Source organism: Zosterops lateralis (genome assembly GCF_965231275.1).
Source record: "Zosterops lateralis genome assembly, chromosome: 1".
Classification (NCBI taxonomy): Eukaryota; Metazoa; Chordata; class Aves; order Passeriformes; family Zosteropidae; genus Zosterops; species Zosterops lateralis.
This window is the reverse complement of record NC_139762.1, coordinates 78734586-78753807: the sequence shown is the minus strand read 5'-3', so window position 1 is coordinate 78753807 and position 19222 is coordinate 78734586. Positions and strand designations below refer to the sequence as shown.

The 19222-nt window shown below is 39.3% G+C and overlaps 1 protein-coding gene and 1 long non-coding RNA gene across 2 annotated transcripts in view; one reads left to right on the top strand and one right to left on the bottom strand.

Annotated features, from left to right (window-relative positions):
* Positions 1-19222, top strand: part of TRIO (trio Rho guanine nucleotide exchange factor) — a gene marked incomplete at its 5' end in the record, with an annotated part of 243148 nt that overhangs the window by 197098 nt on the left and 26828 nt on the right. Inside the window, 2 exons of the mRNA XM_083866631.1 lie at positions 12389-12681; positions 14274-14444. Coding sequence (XP_083722757.1) covers positions 12389-12681; positions 14274-14444 — 464 coding nt within the window. The remainder of the gene's footprint in view (positions 1-12388; positions 12682-14273; positions 14445-19222) is intronic.
* LOC310912290 overlaps positions 1-19222 on the bottom strand; it is a 174552-nt gene that overhangs the window by 128549 nt on the left and 26781 nt on the right. The gene's annotated exons all lie outside the window — the stretch shown is intronic.

The following is a 19222-nucleotide window of genomic DNA, read 5'->3' as shown; positions in this document are numbered from 1 at the left end:
AATCTTCATGTAATAAGGACTTGTAACTCCATTTTTGTATAAAGAAGAAAGTGTTTATATACAAGCATTTTTTGATTTTGCTAAAATGTCTGTGTTCCTGTGTATTGCTACTGAAGCATATTCAAAGTACTTATTGAAGAATTTCTAGATTTCTCTTCAAAACTATGATGGAACAATTTCATACTTTGAATTTCCCAGAGAGAGACCAGAAGGAATATTAATGAAACTTTGGAAAGAATGATGGAGTTTGATTTCATACCAGAAATGTATTTGCATCTTTACCTCCTTGTCAGCTGTCTCAGAGAATACCTGTATCCAAGCATCTGAAGCATGTGGTTTTGTATCATGGTCAAAAGTCTGTATTGAATTGATGGGCTTAAACTGAGCAAAGCAGAAATGTTCCAGCTTATATTTGAACCTAATTTCCCTCACGCTGCGTTACAGCTCTCTTTCAAACAAATTACTTCAGTGAAGCAGCAGCATAAGAATGGGCTATCGCCTTACATAATGAAAGCTTCCTCTAGATGCTCATTGCAAGACTAGTAATGAACAATATGTTCATAATCTGCTTTTGAGTAGAGCTGCAAGCAGCTGTAACAATCCATCGAATTTCCTTATCTAGGCTTGTGCTCACTCTCCTTTAGGGGAGGTAATGAGAGGAACAGAATTTAGGTGGTATAAGTATATTCCATCCTGCTTTGAAAAGACAACATCAGTAACATTAACAATCCTTCCTTGTCAATTTTCTTCACAGGGAATTGTTAAGTATGCTTGCTAAACCACTTAACCTATTTTATTGTTTCCTTGCATTTGAACATTGGACTGGACACCTCCAGTCAATCTTCCTGAGTAAGTGGTTACAAAAAAGATACCACCCAGCCTATAGATGATGTGGAGTGGTTTGCCCTAAGAAGACTTCCATAGAGATCAACTGTCTAGAGGCACTGTAGGAAATGCTGGGGACTTAATGAAAAGAAGAAATGTTTTTTTCAATAGAAAAATGAATAGAAGCTAATTAAATTTCTTAGTTTCTACGAGATTACTTATTTGCCCCTAAATTTAGGCTTACAGTTGAGTCTATAGCTGAGAAAAAACAGTAGTTACTGTTTTGTAGAAATTATTACAGATTTCCTTCCTTTCCTCTGCTTCATGTCTAATTAAAGCAAGTAATAATTCTGGTTTATTGCCTTTCAAAAGAAGTTTAAAAATTTTTTAAACTTTTTTTTTTCTCTTTTGTTTTCTACATCCAAATCAGTTTTGGACAGATCTTATCACATCATTTTCCTGTGGCCACTTAGTAATATTAGATGGATGGGAGCTGAGGCATGATGTGAGGAATTGGAATTTAAATTACTTGGTGAACGAGGCAGTTCACAGCATCACCTTCCTCCTTGGGCTTTATTGGAAAAATTCAAGGAAACAAAAACAACGGAAAAGTTGCTTGACAAAATGTAGCTTTTTGTATGTGCATGATATGGGCTTGATCATGCCAAAGAAAATTAAGCAGTACATATGTTATTCCTGAAGAGACTGTAATCAAGTTAACGAACATGGCAATGATTCTTTTTTAGTCTTCAGTGTATTGCACACTGAGATAAAATGTCACGTCTTCCATTAATTTATAGTTTTAAAATACTTGTTTTAAAATACTCTATACCAAGGAGTTATCTTTCCCCTTTTAACTCAGTCTATATTCAAAATTGATGAATTTATGGAGCAGTATCTTCCCCTTTCCTAATCCCTTAAAATACTTCATCCTGAAAAGGCATCTCTGCAGCAGATAGGCATTATGAATTTCAATAGCTCCCTGCTAGTCAACCTTGACAGTGAGTCTGTTTAAAAAAACCCCTTGTATTTCCAGCGTGACTGACATTTATTAAAATCACATGTGTTCTCATTGTGTTGCTCAGGTTACATTCCCATCTGAAGACAAAAAATATAAACCCAGTTCAGTTTCTAATCGCTGTCATCTAAGTCTGCTCTTGGTAATGTAGGTATTGAGGTGGGATTGCGCTGGGAGGAAGTTGTCTGTCATCACCTACAGTCATCTCGTTACACAGTGGGGAGGCAGAAAGCAGTGGCATGGCCACAAGGGCTCCAGACAGTGTGTGCACCAAAAAGGTCAACATTTTACCATGCAAAGTAAAGTTTGTACAATGGATCTCTATCACTAAGATCAATTAACTGGATAAAGAGCAAACATCATTGTATAATGAATCTCTATGACTAATATAATTAATTGGATAAGGAGGAAACATAATTTTTTATCTATAGGAATTTTAGAGGACCCATTTTTATCACTATTTTAGCCATTCCATCTTTGCTCCCAATTCCCTGAATTACTTTCTCAATGTATTTTTTGAGGGCTACAGCAGTATAACATTTGGAAAGAGAAAATGACCAAAGTTACTGTAATAGCCCCAAAGCTAAACAGTATGAGTATATTATTATTATTGAGCATATGGCAGAGTTCCTGACTTGAGATTGATGTGTTTGTACAGCTGTTGCTAAAGCTGTGGCTCAAACAATTGCTAGTTGTTCTAATGAGCTCTTCTGCTTTGAATCAAGAGGATGGGGAAAAAAAGATTTTTAAAATCGCTGTTGGATTATTATGTGTATTTAGGTTAATGTGTAACTGCAGTAGGTGAACAGGAAAAAAAGTATTTTTTTAGTACAAGTAGTCTAATAACTTAGGGATTTAAAACAAATGAAACTTGATAAAGACATTATTTCTTTAAGTTCATTTGTTTTTGTAACAATATAGTAACACTGTGTACGGTCTCTTTATAAACTTTACTAGTGCACTTGAAGATATGCTTAGCAATTGTTAATAGTATTTACCCTTTTGTGTTTTAAAGTGTTTATTGACTCATCATATATTCTGTCAGTTTTACTAGAGAATTTTTGGAGGTTTTCTCAAGTGTTGGAATTTTTTAAGGCATTTCAAGAGAGAATAAAATGCATCTACTTTCATTTTCTAGAGGTCATGCATTTGTAGATACATGGCAGAGGCTATACTTGCTCCAGTTTTTTCAAACTTCTGGACAAAAGGAAAAAATACTTTGGCTCAGCATTTTTTCAGCTTTTGTGTGGAGTTAGCTTTTGCCTTTGTAATTGTGGGACTTGTTTATATTGATTACATAAAGTGGTGGAAGCTAATTTCCTCCCTGTGTGTACATTCTCAATTTCAGAAGTACAGCAGAATTGTGTCTCGTATTTCCTTTGGAGATCAGACTTGCTGAAACTTGCTTTTGCAATGTCTTAGCAGTATACAACCTTTTTCTTGATGTGCTGGGGGCTGTTTCAAAATCTGCATAGGATAAATTCCTTCCAGTGGGATGCCCTGCATTGCTGAGCTTTTGCAGAGGGAAGCATGGCATGTGTTGCTTTAAATAACATCTGAGATCATGATTCTTCCTCATGCAAGTTCTGCAGACTTGCTTCTCTCCCTCCCTTCCTCCAGAGCTTTCTCTGCTTTCAGCAGAGCTGAGGGCTTGCTGAATGCATCCTTTTCCACCCCCTTTTCTGTTCTGTTATCTGTACTGATATGGACATTTTTGCTTCATGTCTGTTCTTAATCTTTGTCTTCTGGACTGATGCACAAAGCGTATCAGATGAGCTGCTTTGCTGCTTCAGAGCTGTATTTCTAGGACTGGAGCTTATTTTTATCCGTTTCTGAGTGAAAATTTACAGCAAAAATTAGAGTAGCAGATGATAAAACCCCTACAGCTCAGTAACAGATGAGCAGAATTAATTTTGCAGTTTCCCCAATTAAAATCTGAAACTGCTCGTCACGAATCTTGTCAGGAGTGGTTCCCGTTCGTAGTGTGTGACATACAGCTCTCTGCCACGAGCAGAGCTGCATCTTTGCTGCTGGCATCCCTTAGCATGGCTCTTGGGAGGTGGGCTGCACAGGGCAAGCACAAGGCCAATGGATTGTCAGCAGTCAGCTAAACTCTGCCCAATGTCATAAGTACCAGTGCTGCCTGCGAGGCCCAGGCCCAAAGTTTCTCCTTCCCTCTTTTCCATTCTTTGCCTCAGATGTCATTTCCCCGCCCTGGGTGGCCTGTCTGTTTTTGTCAAAGGCGGGGAGGGCTGTGCCATGGATGAAGCAGTTGGAAGGGGGCGAGTGCTGCCAGCTCCCACTGCTTCAGTAGCTGGATTGTGCCCTCCACAGCTTCCTCTGCTGGGTTCTTCAACTCTCCAGCAGCAGCAGCAGTGCTGGGGAGCAGCTAGAGCAGCTCTGCACAGCTCCTTGCAGCTTGGGGTACTGAGGAGGGACCAGCCCTGGGCCTGGAACAGTCATTCCTGCTGTATCCCTTCTTCTGGAGGGAGGAGTGGTTGGGCCTTGTCTTCGTCAGATCTTCTGCTTTGGTTGTCCTGTAATAGTTGGATATATACCTGATACTGGGCATCTGGCTCAAATAGCATTTACAGACAGTTTAAAACATTTGTGTCTCTGTAGTAAAGCTCAAAAATGCCTATGTTTTGAAAAGGAGTAATGTAGTAGAGTCTTTGTGAAACATTGATAAATTTGATCTGTATTTAAAGTGAAATAGGGAAAATACATTGGTATTGTGGGAAAACCTGCTTGCTAATATAGAAAAGCGGTATTTCTATAATTTTCTTTGACTATTTACTCTGAAGAACCTTCTCAACTATTTAATGGAAAGAAGGGTGTCACCTTAATTTTCTTGCATTACATGGTATGTGTCAGCCCCTATGAGGGAGTTCTTAGTATGTAACTTAAATCTGTCACTAAAAATCTTGCCTATTGTAGGTCTGCAGAGCAAATAATCTTCTGTGCTCCTTCACACTGGTGTAAAATGATGTCCTGTGAGGGGAGGCACAGGTGAAGTGCAAGAGATAAGTAACTGGATGATGGCCCCAGTTGGCCTGAGGGAACTCGCTGGAGGTTGTGGACAAAAAGGAGAAACCTTTGCCTGAAAATTAGAACATGTTTCTATTCATTAGCCCTTACAAGAAAGCATGCAAGTGCCTGTGCAGTTAGTGGTTAGGGGAAATGCACCCTCTCTTTTATTGGGAGACAATCATATTTAAATAATCAGGCTTTGATCTGGAAAGGGGGATAGCTCAGTACACTGACATAGAGTGAGAACTTGACTGAGAAACAGTGCTAAATTACATAAATCTGTCCTTGGCGTGTCCTGCCAGGCACATGGATGTAGTTGTCTTAAAATCTGAACAAACAGGTGGCCAAAAGACTAGACTTGAAATCCAGACACTGCCCATTAAAATATAAGCTGCATAGAGGAAAGCTGAGATTTAATCTATTAAAAGCTTGTGGTTTTCACAAAGTGTGAAACTAAACTTCAGCAGTCTAAGTCTTAATACTTCCTACTTGTGACACAAAATGTATTTTTTCTCCAGAAACAGGAGAGAATAACAGCTTATTGCAAAGAATGTAATGCCCCACAAAGTCCACTGTCCCTTTTTGTAGTGCTGCCTTGTGCTTGTAGGAGTATTCAAGATTTAGATTTGAGGTTTTATTTCCCTGTAGTCTGAATTCCAGGAAGCACAAACAGAACTAGTTTTGTTAACCTCAGAAGATTTTTTCTGGCACATTGTCATGCCTTCTTCCTGCTTAAAAACCCCAAAAACCAACAACACAAGTGTGGATGCAAAGTTGTTCTAAGAGGAGGATTTTTCCCCATCTGAATTTTGATGGTGTTTAGCTCACAGATAGTAGTTGTATTTGCAGCTCTCTCTGTGTACACTCTGTAATGCATGTGAAACTAATTAAAAGCTTAAATGTAAAACCTTGAAAAACCTTGGTTTACAAAAACTTGGTTTTAAATTTATGGCGTAGGAAGGCAGGAGAAGATATTAAGAAAAAGTAATGATAACATAACAATAATATAAGTGTGTTAAACCTTTCAGGCTTCTGCCACTAATTTTTTAATTAAAATGAACAGTGTATTCTTTTTGCTCTTACTCTCAAAGGTTTTCTTCATTCCTTTATCTGGTGCAGTTGCAAATATGTTTATTGAATGACTTTTCTCAGTATTAGAAAGATCTTTGGAAGTCATTAAGATGACAGTCTTAGGGGCAGGGTTGGGGTTTTTTTTAATTGCTTGTTGAGCAGTTTAGTATGTCATTAAGAAAAGCTGAAGACTATCTAGCCTCAAGCTTAGAATTCCAGTCTATATGATGTCAAGATAATCAGCTTTTGATGATGTGGAAGATTTAATTATTGCATATATGTGAAAGTGCTCTGCACTAGTGCCTGTGTCAGTCAAAATTAATATAGATAATTTATTAATCAGGGAAGATGTGCTAAGGACTTAAACTCTTTGTTCACATACTAAAAAGATTACTAACTGGTATTTCAGCATAATGCATAACTTGAAATAAATGACAAGAAAGGTTTGCTGACCAGAGATAAAGGCACTGTTTGTTCCAACACAAAGATGATTGAGGGATTTTCTTCCATGTATTGAGGACTAGCTTTCTGCATTTTGATATTTAAAAAATTTTTTAAAGAAACTAGTTTTATGCGATTTATATTGCTCTACCTCACAAGTGAAATTCATGCTTCCCAAAGGGCATGGTGGAAATGCCTCATTTGCAAGGCTGATAATGCTTGAGCTGCATTGTCTGTAAATGGTAACTGCTGTTATGACAGCTTTTTAAAAGTTGAAACACATCTAATGCCTTTTGATGTACATTCCAGTACTGGTTTGCAAAATAAAGGCAGTGAAGATATTTTTAAGAAGATACCCAGCAGGAGAGAAATAAACTTCCTGACACATAAAAGTTATCTGAATGGTCTTGTACGTGGCAGATTGGTAACCTCTTACCTGAAAAGCAGTTTCCAGGCAGAAACTGCACATGTGTCCATGACTAAAATAATCCTCGCACTCTTTTTTTTCATGCCTTCCTCATCTCATCTAATAACAAACCTGCAGGCAGGCTTTTATGAACTTCTGTCATTAGATGCTTGTCAACTGCATCTTGCATATTAAACCTTAAAGTGTATCACCGTAGATTTCTGCTCTCTGTGTTTTGTACCAACAAACAGCCCTTTTCCCCAAACACTCATAATGTACCTGCAGCAGATCTTATTGATCAGCTGGCTGATTTCTCCTGATGAGTTTTCTGGGCTTTTTTTGATTGGTTGATTGGTTGAGTTTTTGTTCCCTGAAGTCCGTGGTGGATGGCAGATCTGCAGTGGCAGAATGACGTGCCAGTCAAGGTTACTAAGTTTGCTTTGTTCCATTTTTCAGTTTTGCCCCATTGCTGTTTCACAGTCCAGAGACTGTGAAATGTTCTTATTTTTTATTTTGGAGCATTCTTTGTTTAGAGGTGCAGAGCATCAAGCAGATTTAGTTTGGATCCCTAGGTAAAGGAGTCAGGGGTTCTGTAGCCCCTTGCAGTAAAACTCAAAAAACAGCAATGTGGAAATAGTTAATATGAAGCAGAGTCTTTCAAGTCATCAACTAGCTTAACATGGCTGATTTATTTTTTAGGGAAAAAAAGCAGTTTATTAATCACAGATGTGCATGTTTCTAGTGTTAAGAAAGCTGGGACTAGAATGAGAATTCCCATTTCCCTTCCCATTTCAAAAATTTGCCTGTTTGTTGGAGGTAACTTTATCTTCTAGTTTGAGGGGGTCAGAACCCATGCTGCCTGCCCTTTAGCTTCAAAAATATATTTATGGACTCTGAGTGAACCCTCTGACCTCACTGCCAGAGCAACATATGTGGTTTTTACTTTCAGGGAAATGGCACTTAAATGGCTTCTTATTGTGGCTATGAATTATAAAACAAAGCTCATCCGTTAGGTTTTTGAAAGTACTTTACTGAATTGCACGACTTTCCCTACTTGAACAAGTAACGATTTTATTAAATTCAATGGTTTCTTGTTGGGTTGGTGTTGCTGTGTGTGACTGCTATATGTGAGCTGGGTTTTTCTTCTCTCCAAGATGTCCATCTGTTTCATTTATCTTTTTCTAAAAGGGAGTCTGATTCTCACTAGAAAGTTTACTGTACTTGAAACACATTTGGGGTTAGCATACCCCAAATTTATTCCATCTGTTTTGGTTTTAAAATTCCATGTGGTTCTCAATTCAATTTTGAATACTCCTTTTTTCCTCTTAGTGTGTCTTAGTGATAAAATATTCTTGAGCAACGCTAGAAAAATAATTTTCTATGTAGTCATAAAGGAAACAAAGCTGATTTAGTGTAAACAATCCCAAGCATGGTAATCAATCAAACCAAGTCTGTATCCCTAATTATATAGATAAAAGTCATATATAGTGATGGGACAGGGAGAAATGAGACACTCCCATGGGGCTCTTCTCACAGTGAAGGTGAAAGGTCATTCTGTGCTCTTGAAAATGCTTGTATTGGATATTGATATTCCCTAATGCTTCGACCTGGCAATGCCTCTACATTAATACATGAACACAGGCACCCAGGTTTTGTACATGGCTGTACTTCAGTATTGTTACTGGGGTCCTGAGGAAACAGATGGGAGTAAGTAAGTGGAAAATCTGGATGCCTGTTGGCTGAGGTGGGATGGGAAAATAAATGGTAAAGGGTCTCACTGGGAAAACTCTGACATGGAATATTTCTAGTGAGTGGTAACTCAGCTATGAGGCTTTAGAGATGTTTTCTGCAAATTTAAGGAAGAGTAAAAAGAGCTGATCTCTGAAGAGGCCTAGTGGGTTGCTATTCTTTTCAGGTAAACACTGATGATTTTAAATCTCTATTTTTTTTAATGGCTTTTAAAATAAAATTTGGTCTTTAAGCTGATGCTTTTATAGCAGTGAAGTATTTTTATTTATTTTTAAAAGAGGTGTTATCAATGCATACAAGTATCTTAAAAGTGGGTTTCAGGAAAATGGGGCCATGCTCTTTTTGGTGTCAGTTACAGGGAGCAATGGGAACAAACTGAAACACAGAAAAGTCCATCTGAATGTGAGGAAGAGCTGCTTTACTGTGAGGCTGGCAGAGCACTAAGATAGTCTGCCCTGAAAGGTTGTGGAGTCTCCTTCTCAGGAGATACTTAAAACCTGCTTGGACGCAGCCCTGTACACTCTGCAGTGGGTATGGTCTAGCTGAGCTCCAGAGGTCCCCAACCTTTGGTTTTTCCTTCTCTCTGAGTGATTTCAAGCTTTAAAGAGCAAAGTGGAACAGTGTTATCATTTTGGTGTACTACTTATATGATGTCCACTTTTGTGATTCCCTGAAGCCCTAATAATACTTCAGTACAGATTTCATAATAAGTCATGCAGAAGGGAAGATAAGAAGCAGTTACATGCTGCACGCCAAATGAAAACTAATGTTGTGTGGGAGGATATGGCTGAAGTATGTGCTGTGGAACATGTCTGGCTTACATTGTTTTGTCTCTTAGATCCTCTCTGCTTGAGCAGAGGGTACGTATTTCTCCACGCTCTTTTCCCTCCTCCTGCCCACAAACTCTTGGCTGACTTGGGTTAAGAGTTAGGAGTGGTACAATAAAAGTACAGTTATACAAATATAATTCCAAAAATACAAATTGCCTTCCATAGTTTCAGGGCCTCTGTCCTGTACTGCTTGGTTTTACAAGAAATTCGGTAGTTGCTAAATGTAGTTTTTCAGAAGGATGTGTGAAAATCTGAGGAGGTGGAACACTTTATAAAAAGAAGGGGTTTATTAACTGGAGGCATGTTACATGCTTAGGAATAGGCATCTTTATGTAAAAGTCAGTCGTATGCAATAGTTACCATGCTGCCTTTTTGTTAGAAAGCAGTAACTGCAAAGGAAAGAAATGCAACAGATATAGAAATACAGAACAGTACATGGTGAACTTCTACAAAGGCTTAATTTTTTTCTTCTTATGTAAACGAGTGAATGTTCTCTATTTTATTTGTGTGGAAGGAACCTTGTATGAACTGTTATTGAGAGGAAACTATATACAAATGAAAGAAAAATTTGGCTGAGTAGTTATAACATTTTCAAGCTTGGGAGTTTTGGAAACGAGGCATTTAGTTTGTGCTTTAAGAAACTTACTTACAAGAACACCACCACTGTTTTCCCATCCTCTGTAGTCCACTAGCAGAGTAGCAGAAGGTTATTTATTGAAATATCCATCAGCTGATGTTTGCTGTAATTTCTGAAAGAAGGCATCTGAAAATAATTAAAATGCATGATACAGTAAAGATAAGTTTGGTGAAAGACCAGTAAAACTAAATTCTTACAGTGGTCTAACAGGAGATTGTTTGGATTCCTGTGGAGAGCTTGCAGATGGATGCAAGTTTTGTTTGGAATTTTTTTAATAAGCAGATCAGGGTGTTTTTTATAAAGTAAAAAATCTGTCATGACGTGGATGCTGATGGCTAATAGGCTTGCTTTTCTTGCATATGTGCTGAGAACCCTTAAGCAGTAATTTTGGTGCCTTGAGGGATACTCAGATTGCAAGCTAAAAACCATTGTTATAGATAATTAATTTCTTCCTTATGCTTTCTACTTCAGCAAGAAAATAATGCAGCAGTTCTTAGCACTGCTCTCCCAAGATTTAGAGACAAAGACAACTAGTGTTGCTCTGCATCTGCTTTTTTCTAATACCCATTACTTAGAGCCTTGAAGCCAGGTTAATGGCACCATGTGAACTCTCCTTACCTATGCACACTACAGCTGTTGCTGGAAGATAATTCTGCAGATGTGACTTGGTTTAAAGAGTTAGCAACTAGCTTGTTAGACTGAAAGTATGATTTATAAAGTTTGTTTATCTTCAGCTTTGTGGAAACATGATGAAAGTGGTGGTTAACAGCAGTTAATATATATGTGTTCATACAGTATAAGCTACAAATGTTCTTGGCATCAGAGCTGATGTATCTTAATGATGACATGCCATGGATTTTATTGGAACAGAGAAACATTTTAATAAACAGCATGATAGATCACAGTTTGGATTCCAGTGAAGTGTGCCCTTTGTGAAACAGCTTGAACATGAAGGAAAAATAAAAAGTCCTAACTTTTTATATCCACATTTTATGTCTCTTTCCCCATCTCCATTCAAAACCATCATTCGCACTTAGTGCTCTGTGGAAATGGAACAGCCTCACATATTTGTGTGTGGATCCAAGAATTTGGATGTTCATGATTAAGTGTATTGCTACAACAATGTGACCATATTATTCTGCAAAATTCAGACTATCTCTGGTCAGACTGGCAATACACCTCTTAGGGAAAAGGTGCAAGAAAAGGTGGCCTGAACATCTGTGTCAAGCTTCAAGAAGCACAAGCACTGCATTTAACTTGCAGCAGTAGAAACATTCAACAAAACATTATTTATGTCATCCTTATATAAACTATCTGTCTGCAAAAGTGCATACACAGGGGCGGGGAAGGAGAAACCCCCATATTTAACAACCTAGGATAGTCTTGCTCTGCAGTAGTGGTAGACAATAGTTATAAGAGTGGTGTTGCAAGAATGTTTCCAGGCCCCCACTTCACCTTCCACCCCCACCCCCCACCCCTGCAAAAAAAAAAAAAAATTTAAAAGTGCATTTTTAGGAAAAGAGAATTGCTCGGGGAAAACAGCATTGTGCTGCATGGAGAAAAAAAGAAATCTAGTCTCACAATAGCTAACCAGTGGGTGTTCATCGTAAGCATACAGTCCTGGTCAAGTGACAGGAACCTTGGTGGGAAAGTGTTTTTGGCCGCATGCACATTTAACTATGGCTTGAGAAAAGTGTATCCTTTGTTTCATTACAGAACTTCAAGCGTGTCATGCTGAGAACTACTGCTGATCCTGAGATTTCAGCAAGTGGGCTTTTAAACATTGCTTTGTGCCTTTTTAAGAAACAAACAAAACAAAGCCAAAACTCAGAGGAAATTTAAGACAAAATTTAAGACAGACATTTAGCAGTCTTCTGGTTTCTTCTTCCCTCTACCCCAAGGGTAGGGGAAATATATAAATAACAAAAGTAATTGGAGCATTTGTAATTAAATTTGGTGTTTGAAAAATGATTTGCTTATCTCATTGAGGCAATTATTGTTACCCTTCATGTCTTTGCTCAAAGCAATAAACATTAAAAGATAGAACAAGCATATCCTTCCATAAAGTTACATGACAAGGAAAGTATAATCCACTATCAAATAAGCATCAGCAGTGGGAAGCAGGAATTATAGTTGAGGCAGGAACAACTTAATGGAGCTTGACTATTCTAAACACATCAGTGGTGCTTATGCGTGGATGGCCATGTGCAGCATGACCACTGATAGTTGCAGTGTCATTAAAGGCTAGGTTAGCTCAAAAAAAAACTCATTGATTTGTCCATAAATTCAGTTCCATATCCTTTATTGCATACATCCATTTGCCTCATTTCTCACTTGCCAGTGCTTCAGCTTTAAAGTGCTCCCCTTGTTGTTTTTTCCAGACTCCCTTTCAGTCTCCAGCAATGATGCCAGTCCTCCCGCTTCGGTGACGTCCCTTCAGCCCCACATGATCGGTGCTCAAAGCTCCCCGGGCCCCAAGCGCCCTGGCAACACCCTGAGGAAATGGCTCACCAGTCCTGTGAGGCGCCTTAGCAGTGGGAAAGCAGATGGGCATGTCAAAAAACTGGCCCACAAGCATAAGAAGAGCAGAGAGGTCCGTAAAAGTGCCGATGCAGGCTCTCAGAAGGACTCCGACGACAGCGCGGCAACCCCACAAGATGAAACTGTTGAAGAGGTGAGTGCTCAAGGCAGCTTCCCAAGGCTTGTGGGTTTGTTTTTCGAGGAACCAAATGTTGCCAGGTGAAGGTTGTCTCCTCAGCTGACTGTCGAGCAGTGGAGCAGAGCGTTACGTGCCCTGTGCTTATCCTTCACTGCTGTGCTTTGCACGAGTTCTGGGCCAGGGACAGTCTGTGCCCTCTGAATGTCAGTGAAGCACCTGTAATTTAAAAAGAGAAACGGGAGAATAAAAGGTTGTCCTTTGGTTTTACTCTCTTACACTAATTAAGAAAGTGACTTTGAGTAAAGGGGCTTCAAGGTCTGGGAATAATCAGGTTATTTTGTATTTCCTTTGCTTTTCTTGTTGATGGATCAGGGAAAGTGTAGGCAGAGCTGCTTAACTGCTTAAAGCTCTAATTGCACCTTGCATAAGAGTCAGAGCACAGAAAAATTACTGGTTCTTCAGTGCAGGCCCTGCACCACTAGTCAAATAACATGCATGGCAGTTTTCATTGGAGAGAAGGAAGAAATGGTGAACTGTGCCAAATTTTACCATCAAGGACATCTACTGAAGGGCTTCCCTTCTTCCCACAAACATGTGCCTCTCCTTCGAAGTCTGAATCTCATGTATGAACAAAGCTGGCCTCCAGTTAGGTATAGACAAGAGCCAAATTCTCTGTTACAAACCTGTGGTTCAGGCTGAAATGAATGTCATGTTACTGCTTCCAAGGGCACAGCTGGGTGCATGTTATTCCCTTTTATTAGATTGACTCTGACTGTTGGTTTTGGTACTTACCATACAGAAAAGCAGTCTCAGTTGCCCAATTTTTTATTTATTGCAGCTTTTTTTTTTCTTCCTCCCAACATATTTTTCTACACACTTGGAACACTAGTCAAGTTCCACAGTAAATGCAGGAAAGGAAAGACTGAACACTTGGCAGAATGATGAATTGAGAGATGTTAGTTAGGAATGAATATTGGCCTCTGACCTTGAATGTCAGGCTGTAGAAAGAGACCCTCTGTGCTGCAGTTGTAATATTGTTTTGGCAGTATCTGTTATTCTTCAGTTCTCTGAGTGAAGGGAAAAATTTAAGGCCGTGCCTTAAAGTCAGGAAAAAACAATAACCATCTATGCTGTCTTCTTGTAAAGGTAGATAAATTATCCTGTGAGATCAGTACATTAAACTTTGAGTACTTGAAATCAGAGTTCCTTGTGGGAGACTGAAAGGATAATTGATTAAATACTGCATGTTGTAATAGGGTTTTTTTATATCCTCTACAAGTCTTGCTGTGATACAGAGCAAGATACATATTTCAAATACACATTTCTCTATACAGAACTGAACTTGGAAAACAAGTTGGATAGCACTTTCCTGTAGTAAATTTCAGCTGTATGTCTTTTTCTTAGTATTTGAATTATTTTGCTTTTACCAAACATTGAAAACTGTCTTTGGCATCTGCATTTTCCCCCTCCGTTAAGGAGTGTTCGTAGGAGCACCTTGACTTGTTGGGAGAGAGCTGAAACTACAGAATAGCCTTAAAATGAACATGTGATAACAAGCTTCATGCTGTCGAGATAACAGAGCTTGAACATCTTGCTGTTATTCACAGAGGGGTCGGAACGAGGGGCTGAGCAGCGGCACTCTCTCCAAGTCATCCTCGTCAGGCATGCAGAGCTGCGGAGAGGAGGAAGGCGAAGAGGGAGCAGATGCTGTGCCGCTTCCTCCTCCCATGGCAATTCAGCAGCACAGTCTTCTCCAGCCCGACTCCCAGGATGACAAGGTAGGAGCAGGGCGTGGGGGAGGCTCCACAGGATGAGATAACGTCTGTTATCTTTTCTTCTTCTTCCAAAGGTCTCGAAAATGTGCATAATACAGTTCCATGGTAGACAGAAGTAATCACTTTTGCCCTCTATGAAAAGAGCATGAATTAAATCCTTCTCTGTTTCAAAAGCACAAGTGTAGCAATCTTTCTGCTAGCACTTTAAATGTGGAAATGGGCTGCTTTGTGTGCTCACAGGATGATTTATATCACTTTGGCTGATGCCATATTTCATGATTAGAGTCTAATTGTTTTATAATCATACCTTTTGTTATTCTTGGGTTTTTTGGGGTTGGGGGCAGGAGGGGATGCCCAAGAGAAAGGAATTGCCAAATAAGGGTAATAATTGTCATGGTTTAACTCCAGCCAGCAGCTAAGCCCAGCACAGTTCCTGTTCCCCTGTTCTATGAGAATCAGAAGGGAAAGAGTGAAAAAACTCTTGGGTTGAAATAAAGACAGTTTAATAGGTAAAGCAAAAGCCTTGCACGCAAGCAAGGCGAAACAAGGAGTTCATTCACTACGTCCCATGGACAGGCAGGTGTTCAGCCATCCCCAGGAGAGCTGGGCTCCATCAGGTGTAGCAATGACTTGGGAAGATAAATGCCATTGTTGCAAATGTCCCCCGCTTCCTTTTTCTTCCCCACGGCTTTATATGCTGAGGAGATGCCATATGGTCTGGAATATCCCTGTGGTCAGTTGGGATCAGCTGTCCTGGCTGTGTCCCCTCCAGTTCTTTGTGCCCCCATTCTTATCGCTGGTGGGGTGTGGTGAGAAACAAAAAAGGCCTTGGTGCTGTGTCAGTTCTGCTCGGAAATAACTAAAAGACCCCTGAGTTATCAACACTGCTTCCACCACAAATCCAAAACATGGCCCCATACCAGCTACTGCGAAGAAATTTAACTCTGTCCCAGCCAAAACCAGCACCCAATCCATCTGTTTTTCACAAACAAAGGCACATTAAAATTGAAGGTAAAAATTTTGCATCAGTAATAAAACTTTGGATGTAGGTTGTAACTGCATGAAGAAAATCTTACTTGTGTATGATTTGTTTTCCTTAATTGTTATGATGTTCATGCATTGAGAGAGTTTATTTCAATTTTGAACCTGGATCAGACATTTAAGTGGTAAGTATCAAGTCTGGAAATAGAGAGGTTTAAAATGGAAATAATTATGACTTTTGCAGCAAATATGCACATAACTGTTTTCTTGCCATTCTGCTCCTTAAAATTATTAACCTTTGTGATCTACAGCACTGAATATTGTTAGTTAATTTTGTGATTGCTTGCTCTCTGTTCTCAGTGGTGCAGATGTTATGAATAACTTCCGTGGATCTTATTTATTTATCTTTTTTTTTTCCTTCTTTTTTTTTTCTTTTGAAAACACTGCCTTTTAGTGGGAATCTACTTATCTCTGAAGCTGTTGTTTGTAGGATCAAAATGGCTGGTTCTTATACTCTGTGTGTATTCAATTCCTACATGTTTCCTGAATTGACAGAGTGTAACATATGAGTTGAGAAATTAATATATTGGGAAATATTCTTGAAACAAAACAAGCAAAAATAGGCCAGCCTTCAGGGTTGAGAGAATGTTTACTTGCTAGAATAATCTCAGTTTTAGATTTAGAAATAAGATGAAAATAACACTGGTGAAAATATGTTTAAGCTCTTGCTGATGAGCTGCCATATCTGTGTATTCCTTCAGTGATAGAAAACAATTGATATGCAAATATTATAAAAAATTCTTCACAGAAAACTTAATTTCATTATATACTTTTTTACATAGCAAGAACACTCATGTGAAGGGATATGCTTGTAAGCAAGTGTCTGGTTACTTGTGTATTTCTGGTGCAAAGTCATACACGTACCGCAGTAGAGAAAGGCTCTTAAAGTAGCTTTCCATTTCCTGGAAATTTTATTTTCACTGCTGTTGTGGTTTAAACCCAGCCAGCCACCAAGTACTACCCAACTGCTTGCTCTACTCACCCAGCAGTGGAATCAGGGAGAGAATGGGTTGAGCAAAAGACAGAAAATATGTGGATTGAGATTAAACAAAAACCATACATACAAACAAAGCAAACCAAGGAATTAATTCACTGTTTCCCATGGGTGGACAAGTGTTCCGCTATCTCCAGGACAGCAGGGCCCCATCAGGTGTAACAGTGACTTGGGAAGAAAAATTCCATCACTCCAAATGTCCCCCCTTCCTCCTCTTTCCCCCCACTTTATGCACTGACCATTATGTCACATAGTCTAGAATATCCCTTTGGTCACTTTGGGTCACCTGTCCTGGCTGTGTCTTCTCCCCAGCTTCCTCACCAGCAGGGCAGAACAAAAAGGCAGAATAGGCCTTGGCTCTTTGTAAGCCCTTCTCAGCAATAACAAAAACATCTGTACATTATCAACACTTCTTTTAGTACAAATCCAAAATGCTGCCCCATACCAGCCACTGTGATAAATATTAGCTCTACCCCAGCCAAAACCAGCACAACTTCTTGAAAGGTTAACATGCATCCATTTCAGTAAAAACATGTTGGGAGAGTTTTTAAAGTAGCTGAAACTACATTTAGAGAAGACTTTGGAGAAGTTAAAACCTGGTAAAGTTAATATTATACCATAATTTTTCAAAGCGCTTAAATAGTGATTTTTCTGCAATGTGTTGTTATTATGCAATGTTTGTCCTTTGTGGTGGGAGGCAAAAGGTCCCCTCATGGGGCATCCTGGGAGGTTGTGTGTGCCTCATGGAAGTCCACACACCACCAACTTCCAGCACCTAAAGTAAATGCTTTATTGGAACACAGAAGTGAGAAGCCAGAGCAAAGTTTTATCCAGGACAAGGTAGTTGGCTCTATTGATAGAGTTACTGATTTTTAAAAGGCTTGCAAACAAGTTCCTAGTTGTCTGTCTTCTGGGTGGAGCCCTTCTTCACATTCCTGCCATGCTGGGTGGTTTCTTGGATTGCTCAGCTACTCCAGATCCCGAGGAATGTCTCCTTCTTTCTGTGACCTCAGAGGCTTGGCATTCATCTCTGCCTCCCTGCAAGCATTTCTTCTTCTCCAGAGTTCCTGCTCAGTGCTGGAAAATCCCTGTTTGCTGGGTTTTTCATTCCCAGCCTGCTGTGGGTTCCTAGCAGCATCTCATACCTGTGTGAGCTCAGTTGCTCCCTCCAGCTTTCCCTTCTTTTCTGGGAAAGGGATTTATTCTACTCCCAGAGTACATCACCAGGAAAGTTAGCAAGGAGTTTTATCTATGCAGCTCCTTCTTTTTCAGATAAAATGTGATATAACCACAGGCACTGGAAATCGCAGTTCTGAAGTTTTACCTCCCATTCATTCCACATACCCCAACAGAGCAATAAAAGAGACCATAACCAGAATCTGATTTCAACACTGACAGTGTTTTTTAAGACTAAGCTGAGCTCTGCACCCAAAGTGAAAACCCACATACAGGCACAGCTGTGGAAAACTTGGTCAACAGTCAGATGTCAGGAGCATGTAAATTGCTTTAAAGAGAGGTTAGCTTGTGGGATTGCTCAGTTTTTGGTGTGCATGCAAACATCATGTACTAGGCCATGCCGATTTGTCTAATAGGACTAAATAACACAACCATTTTCTCCCCTAAGAGCTCATCTGCACACTGTATGCATTCTTTCATTCAGCAGAATCATTGTGCACGTCATGGATTTGCATTTGGTGGCAGTTTACAAGTTGTTTGCATTTAATTTTTGGATAAGCAGTAATAAAAGTTTCAAGATCAGTTGTGTTAATATGAAACTAATTATTTTCGCTTTTTGTTTTCTCTTTTTGTAAACTCTGATGCAGCATTATGTTGACTTGTGTTCTGTCTCTGCTTTGGCTCAGTTCCCGTATCTTTCCGTTTAAAGTTATCTGTATTTCCTTTGCTTACCCAGCCCCTGTTTTCCTTTCCAAATAAGGCAAATACAAGGCAAACTATCTAAAATCTGTATATTCTTTCTTTTTCTTTGTGTTTACTTATGAGGATTCTTGTTACACCCGTGCTTGATTTGAGCAGAGCCTCTTGTGTTGAGTCATTATTCGTGCCGTTCCTTTGCCCGGTTTGTTGGAAATGTTTGCAGGACAGCTTGCCCTGTGCTGCATGATGTTCACTGTGCTGTTCGTAATATGAAGTACAGTTCATATTACACCCTGTTTCCACTTTCCAGTTACTAAATGATAAATGTAATATGCAAACAACTCTGTTTGCAAATTACTGAGGCCAAATTTAATGGCCTTCTCCCAGACTCCTTTACTGTGAACACCTTTTACCTTCAGTTGTATCTATAAACTGGCATTTTATAGCTTATGAGGCCAGAGATCTTCTGTGCTCTACACATACCATTGGGAAAAATGGATGGCACAAGGAATGGTGAGCTCAATTTCCCATCTGAATCTGGGCAATATACTCCAGCTCTTTTAGAAAAGTAAATGCCCCTGAGTTATTGGTATATTTTTTCTTAACATAATAATGCTTCCTCCTTTATTTCAAGTCTTCTTGATTTCTCTTAGTGTTCTGCAGTTGTTGCTTTGTTTAAGCAGCAATAAAATGGGTTAACAAACTGTTGTCCATTGGGTCAGCTCAGGCAAGTTTCATAGCTATTTGCCAGGAATTATCAGCAATTATATTTCCTCGACTTCTATTGCATGTAGGAACAGGAATTTCTATCCCAGCATTTAACTTCTGTGGGGTTTACTGGAAACTTCCAACTCCAGCTGCTCAAGTTGGA